The sequence below is a fragment of the Phyllostomus hastatus genome, unplaced genomic scaffold (assembly GCF_019186645.2).
Source record: "Phyllostomus hastatus isolate PE091 unplaced genomic scaffold, TTU_PhHast_1.1 phas_contig_150, whole genome shotgun sequence".
NCBI lineage: Eukaryota > Metazoa > Chordata > Mammalia > Chiroptera > Phyllostomidae > Phyllostomus > Phyllostomus hastatus.
The window spans coordinates 29793512-29801277 of NW_025333611.1; the positions used below are offsets into that span (position 1 = coordinate 29793512).

The window sequence follows — 7766 nt, forward strand, 5'->3', positions numbered from 1 at the left end:
GAAGTGAAAGGCCACAGATCCATCCCTGGTCAGGGCTCGTGCCTGGGTTGTGGGGCTTCCTGTGGTTGGGGAGCCAAGGCAGGAAGCAACCTTGTTTTTCTCCCTCTTCCCCTCTCTAAAATTAAATAAATCTTAAAAAAAAAAAGCGCTAACATTTTAGTTGGGAAGAAAGCAATTAATATCATCAACTTAACCTGTAAGATATGATCACTGAAGTAAAATGAAAATGTCTTCGCGGAGGGAGATTTAGAGGGGCGCCGCATAGGGGCTTCACGGGTGGCCCCAAAGGGCGTAAAGTCTTAAGCGCTTTTGGCACACTGCTGTCTTTCAAGTCGCCTGGGGCTCGCTTTTGCGCAGGGCCACGTGCCCATGTTTTAAACCGCGCGTGGGGCCTACAATAAATGGCTTCCATCATTGTACCACAGTGAGGAGGGAGGGTACCAGGTGTAGGGACCCTGTTGGAACGTGGCGGGTGAATCCAGGCCCCCATTCCCAACAGTCAAGTTTTCAAAAAGCCCGCGCGTGGCGTCCCAGGCCGCATCCGTTGGGAACGGACCTCAGAGAACTCCCGCTCTTCGCCCTTCCCAAACCCCCCCGCCAAGGCCAGGGCGTGAGGAGGTGCGGTGGTGACAGGCAGGCTCCGCAATAGGGGGCATCCGGACCAGCGCGCTCCTTGGAGCGCGCCCGTCGAGCGGCTGCGGAAAACGGAAGTGAGTGAGAGTGAGTTGCGGTGATTGGCTGAATTGACATGCCTCTCAAGGGGCTGGCGCGAACGCCACTGCGGCGTTGGGCGAGGGGGACAGGGCAAGGGGAGGGGTAAAATCACTGGGAACAGCCTCTTTGCTGGGGAAAAATGAATCGCAGAGGTACGCAAAGGGCAGGGGTAGTCCCTTGTTAGGGCACACAGCAGAGCTCGGCAGTGAAAGTGGGGCGGTAGAAGCGCGGCAGAGCAGAGAAGGCCGAGGGCTTGAATAGACGGCGTAGGGTGGGGAGTCCGTGATCAAGAGCGGCGCTGCGGCGCGGTAGGCGGGACTAAGGAGAGCAAGGCGGGGATTGGCGGGCAGCCCTGGGCTGCGGTACGTCGGCGGTGACGCATGGCTCGGGGAGGGTGCGCGCGCGTTCAGCGGCCTCTTTGTGTGGTGCCTAGATAGGAGAGCGGAGGTGGTGGTGCCTGTGGCGGTAGTAACGGCCTTGGTTGTCTTCCAGTTTTCTCTGCTCGCCCTCTGGCCGGCACCTCTCCCCTTCCCTCCCCCTTCCTTTTTTCCTCCTTCCCTCCCCTTCCCTCCTTCCCTTCCCCGCCGGTGACCGGCGGTGGCGGCTCCAGCAACGGCTGGGCCCAAGCTGTGAAGAGGCTTTAGTCAACGATAACGGCGACGGCGAAACCTCGGAGCTCGCAGGGCGGGGGGAAGGCCCGGCCCTTGGAGATGGATAATTCCCAGTTGTGTAAGCTGTTCATAGGCGGCCTCAATGTGCAGACGAGTGAGTCGGGCCTGCGTGGCCACTTTGAGGCCTTTGGGACTCTGACGGACTGCGTGGTGGTGGTGAACCCCCAGACCAAGCGCTCCCGTTGCTTCGGCTTCGTGACCTACTCCAATGTGGAGGAGGCTGATGCCGCCATGGCCGCCTCGCCCCATGCAGTGGACGGCAACACGGTGGAGCTGAAGCGGGCGGTGTCCCGGGAGGATTCGGCGCGGCCCGGTGCCCACGCCAAGGTTAAGAAGCTCTTTGTTGGGGGCCTTAAAGGAGACGTGGCCGAGGGCGACCTGATCGAGCACTTCTCGCAGTTTGGCACCGTGGAAAAGGCCGAGATTATTGCCGACAAGCAGTCCGGCAAGAAGCGTGGCTTCGGCTTCGTGTATTTTCAGAATCACGACGCGGCAGACAAGGCCGCAGTGGTCAAGTTCCATCCAATCCAGGGCCATCGTGTGGAGGTGAAGAAGGCCGTCCCCAAGGAGGATATCCACTCCGGTGGGGGCGGAGGCGGCTCCCGGTCCTCCCGAGGCGGCCGAGGCGGCCGGGGTCGCGGTGGCGGTCGTGACCAGAACGGCCTGTCTAAGGGCGGTGGCGGCGGTTACAACAGCTACGGTGGTTACGGCGGCGGCGGCTACAATGCCTACGGAGGAGGCGGAGGCGGTTCGTCTTACGGTGGAAGCGACTACGGTAACGGCTTCGGCGGCTTCGGCAGCTACAGCCAGCACCAGTCCTCCTATGGGCCCATGAAGAGCGGCGGCGGCGGTGGAGGAGGCAGCAGCTGGGGCGGTCGCAGTAACAGTGGACCTTACAGAGGTGGCTATGGCGGTGGGGGTGGTTATGGAGGCAGTTCCTTCTAAAATTTTAAGCACCTGGGAGTGGCTATAGGGGTAGCTCTTCAACCGCCAAACTAGGGTCAATTCCCGAGTCCCTTCCCCTCCCACCGCCTTCCCCATTTTGCCCTTGGGGGAGCTGCTTCTAAGGCTGCTTACTCTTGGGGGTGTTGCCCTGTTTGCCTGCCACCTCTCTCGTCTCTGCCTCTGAAGATGGACTCTGCCCCACATACACATTTTTGTGTTACAGTTATTGATGGACTATATTTTTTTATTATTACTTGGACTTTCGTCGTTTTTATACTAGCAAGATGTCTCGTTTTAATTTGTGTTTTTTGGGGGGAGGGAGTGAACTTGCTGATTCTGTAGCAAAACTTGGGTGGGAGTTGGGGTGGGGGGTTAGTTTACTTTGTTGTAAGGACTTGATACCTGGCTACAGCGTTTTCTATGAAATCTACTTGGATCCCATGCCTGAAATTTGGAAGCATATGTACAAAAATCATTTTTACGTTTTATTTTTAATAAACCATTGTGTTTGACCGTACATGTCTAACATTTTTTTTTCTATGATCCATTTCGTACAGTTTTAAGGGATATTAGTTGAAAATTTCTTGTGTTCTTAATTTTGATGTGTACTCAGAGGGACTTTGGAAAGGTCCTGGTTTTTTTTTCCTGTTGCCCTACTAGTGATGTGTTGAAATTTATCCCTTTACAGGCAAAACTTTTCAAATGGTGGGTGTGGCTTTTTAAAAATCTTTAAAGTTTCTGTGCATCCATCTCTTGTTCTAAAGGATTTGCTTATCATCTTGACATTATTGGTTACTTCTTTTTATGAGAATTTACTTAAAAGTATGTACTGTGCAGTTCTAAAGAAATATTTTGTGTAAAGCATGTGTTTCATTCATATAAACTATTTAAAAATTTTCACATGGCCTAGTTTTATCCCTCTTAATGGTTTGTCTGTAATGAGTGGCTACAATAAGGGTTCTATTTTACCTTCAAACTAAATGCATTTTTGTATTTTCAGAGCAGGTTTAAACGTTTTTTCCTATACCTGCTGTCCTCACGGAAATCCTTCCCTCAACGTATGTAGCGCCATCTACTGGCAGAGTGGCAGTATATGTGCAAAACAATTTGTTTAAAAACTTGTTTAGAACAATTGCATCAGATTTAGAAGTTTTGCCATCAAAAAATCTGTTCAGACTTTGGTAACACGTTTACTTTAGGTGGGCTTAACAGGAATGTAGTTAACAGCCCATATCACAATTGCCCTTTTTACAAGAGATTTGAAAATGTAAACTGCTATGCATAGCTTGGGCAATGGCCCCAAATTGCTATGACAACGTGAACCAGCTACATGTACTGGTGTCTTAGGTGCAAATTGTAAAGCGAAATATCTGTATTCTGTTTGGTTAACAAATGTGTATTTGTAGCCCTTTAATGCAATAGATTTCAGTTGTTTATAAATAACAAAACGAAACAATATAGGAGAAAATTGCCTTCCTGGATAGAAATATAGAATAGCAACGTTTATGGATATTACAAATAAAGAATTCAATTCTTTACATGATTGAGTGAGAGTATGTATAACCTGGTGGGTGGGTTCAGATTACCTATTAATCTAGAACATTTATTTAACATTATAAAATAATTGGCTTGAATTCTACAGTTGAAAGTCTTACTAAGACGCCTTTTGAAGGGGAAATTCTTTGGCTTAAAGACTATTTTAACATGGACCCCCCCCTTTCTCTTTTAGTTCTTGTCATGTTTCTAAAGATCTAATTCTTGCCAATTTTCTTCTTAATTGCCAAGGCTCTGCTTTTCTAGAGGAAAGGTCAAGGTTGCTAAGCCAGATTATGGACGCTCAGTTGTCACTTTGACAAAGGATAGCTGATGCTTGGTACAAATATCTAAATGTACTTCTATGATAAATGGGATAGAGGTTTTTGCACATTGAATAAAACACGTCAAATCTTTTGCTCTCAAATTGCTCTACAGTTCTCTTAAGTTGGTTGTATTTTTCACTTTTAGTGAAACACTGCATGTGTGCTTCATTTGGTAATTTGGTTCAGCATTTTGGGGGCTACTAGGATACAGAGTGATATGCTTAAATTTTTTGTTATAATTGTCACTGTCTTTTACTCAGTTTTAGTGGAAAGATCTATTTTTTTTCTGGGTCAGTTGGAATAGACCACTTTTTGGAGGGTTTTCAGAGTTATAAGACTTGTCATTTTGAATTCCAACATAGTTATAAAAAGTTATGTGAATTATGTAAAAATTGCTAGAAAAGCGAGTTAGTGTGCTGTTCATTGTCATATATCTACCTTTACAAATTTCTGTAATTTGGACTGTTATTTAGTGGAGGCAAAATTTACTTTTTCCCAAATTCCTCTTGCTGATTTTTATACAAGCATTTTTGGCATCTGGGACTTTTTTTGGAAGGGGAACAATCAGTTGTATGTTTTGATTTCTTTTCATCTATGAGAACTATCAATATTCAAATTTAATATGTGAATTCATGAAAGTAGGTGATACAGAATCTAGTCAATATTCAAAACAATTTTTGCACCATGCTTTAATTTGAAAGATTAGCAAAATAAAAGTGAACATATTTTTTTGTCTCCCTATAATGTAGAATTTCTTTTACAGTATTTTTAGTATAAGTTAAATGGTAATCATTAAAGTGGTTTAAAAAGTCTTTAAAAATTGATACTAATTTCAATATTTAAAATTTGACATTAATAACACTTGCAAGTGGTTATTCATAGTGGTAACTCAGAATATAATGTGGGTTGTTTTCTCCTATAAATTGGTGATTGGGAACATAAATTTCATATTTAAATCTACTTCACAATGAATTTTTGTTTTTAAGTTATGTAAAGGGTTTTTAAGTAATGTTAAAGGGTTGAGGATACTTAAGAATTTGGTATTTATGATTATTTCCCTCAAGACCAGAAGTGACAGTGTTAGTTACTTGATTTGTAGCCTTATTTAACTTAACTGTGCTTGCTTGTTTGAGAATTTGTGTTTAATGTTAAATATTGCATGCCTCTGTCTTTGTTGATTGAAAGTGGTTCTTGGATGTTGGATTGATTTGAGCAGAACTGCTCTAGACAATGTGGATGTCACACCAAAAGACAATATTTGTACTTAGGATAGTAAATCTCTCATTTTAACCAATTTATTGAATCAGTGAAGATTCTGATCACTGGGAAAAATGCCTTTTCCAGTTTCAGAAAGCCCTCTTGAAACAGGACAACAAAGACCACCTCTAAACCAGAGGAGGACAATGCTTTTTCCTAGTGTCTTATTGCAGATTAACGTCTCATGCTTTGTCTCGTGCTTTCTATTAAAAGTGAATATGCATCGTAAGTTTTTTCAATTAAAAAGTTCCTTGAGAGAGTAAAGCCTAAGAAACACACCTTCTGCTATAAGATGTCTATCCAGGAGGTATCCAACCATGTAATATGAAAAAAATAGAGACATTTATTGAAGATACAAGAAACATTGTACACAGTTCCCTTCAAAGTAGGCACCTTGGGATCTCACACAGTTCTCCCAGTCACCATGAGCTGCATTGTATTTTCTTGAATCTCATAGACAGTCTGAAATGTCTTCCCCTTCAAAGGTGATTTTATTTTGGGGGAAAGTCAGAAATTGCAGGGTGCCAAATCTGGGCTGTAGAGGGGCTGAGTCACCTGGGTGATTTGATGTTTTGCCAAAAAACTGCAGGAGACGTGATGCATGAGCAGGCACGTTGTCCTGATGAAACTGCCAATCACCAGTTGCCCATAGCTGCTTGGCCTTCTGAATCATCTCAGTTTCTGCGGAGGAATGTTCAAGCTTAATACAAAATTTGATCTAGATTTGTTGCCCTACTCTGTCATTTTGTTTTATTTTTTCTTTATTTTTTCATCTCTCCTCCCCACTTAACTGCTCAGTCATTTTGAATATGACACCACATAGTACACGTGCTCACTCAACGGCATCTCCTGCCACCACTGACTACAGTGAAGTCATCGTTGTTCATGTGTGCACATTCCCAGTCCACTCTTTGACTACCTGGTTACACTGATGTGCCAACCGTTCTCATTATCTTAACAATGGCTGATCTTTTCCCAGACAGACCTCATCATTGTATGTTAGAAAATTACAGTATTGCATAACATTTGGGTTGTACTTTGTCATAGAAAATACTAATACTACTAAGAAGTAGAAAATTGAAAAATCTTACCGAATCTGCTTGGCTGGTGTATTTTAAAAAATAACCTAGAATTAAACAACTACTTATAAACCAAACTAAAAAAGAGTGAGTAAAATTCTTAACTTATGTGAGCAAACCCCCTTCTCAAGGATAATCATTGTCAATGGGTATACAGCTAGATTTTTTTGTGTATGCACTTAGGTTAATTAAAAAAAAGATACAGTTTTGCAATTTATGTGTATATTAACATTTTACATAGCAAGGCAAATAGACCTTCATTCTTTAATTTTTATCCTCACCTGAGGATTTGTTTATTGATTTTAGAGAGGAAAGGAGAAAGAGGAAAACATTAGTGTGAGAGAGAAACGTTGATTGATTGCCTCCTGAACAGGAATTGAACCCACAACCTAGGTATGTGCCCTGCCTGGGAATCGAACCTGCCACCCTTTGGTTTGCAGGCTGGCAATCAATCCACTGAACCACACCAGCCAGGGTGGCCTTTATTCTTTTTAATGTCTCTTGTGTTTCATAATATGGCTGTAGTATAACTTAAAATATTCCTCTGTTGATGCATATGGGTTGTCTTCAATTTGTTGCTATTAGGACTAATGCAGTGATTATTATCCTTGCAGATAGTTTTTGCTTGTCAAATAATAGTTGATGAGACGGCTATCTCAGAGTTAAATGTGCTAAATAATGCATCAGTTTTCAGGCATTAAGTATTTTTCAGTTCTCAGTACACATACAGAGAAAGGTACATACTTACTAGTGGCTTTTTTAAAGCCTTAGGGTAAATTAAACTAAAGCATTTATACTGAAAATTGTCAAAGCTAAATAATACATGATAAACAGTTAATGGCCTGTGAAGATCATTACTGTATTTTGCTGTGTATAGTGTGCACTTTTTTGCCCAAATTTTTGGTGGAAAATAAGGGTGTGTATTATACATGAGTATAATGATTACACACCATGTGTATTACAATGGGTATAATAATTCCATGTATAATGTGCACAAAATCATGGGTGCACATTATACACAGCAAAATATGGGTATATTACTGTCTTCCCCTTTTGTTTTTTCCCGTTATTTTACTGCAGAAGCACTTGCCAGTTTTTCTGTATGATGTCTGCGTATATCACTTAGATAACATTACTGTCTAAAGAAATAAGAAAGTTAAAGGTACCGTTTACTGTGTTTGCACTAAGTACTTCATATGTATCATTTCATTTCTCAGAATAATTCTATGAGATCTTCATGT

At 42.9% G+C, this 7766-nt stretch overlaps 1 protein-coding gene across 1 annotated transcript; it reads left to right on the forward strand.

Moving 5' to 3' along the window:
- Positions 1–941: 941 nt before the first annotated feature.
- Positions 942–2847, forward strand: HNRNPA0 (heterogeneous nuclear ribonucleoprotein A0). Its single transcript, XM_045828657.1, has one exon. The coding sequence runs from the start codon at positions 1425–1427 to the stop codon at positions 2328–2330; it is 906 nt and encodes a 301-aa protein (XP_045684613.1). The 5' UTR covers positions 942–1424; the 3' UTR covers positions 2331–2847.
- The last annotated feature ends 4919 nt before the right edge of the window (positions 2848–7766 follow it).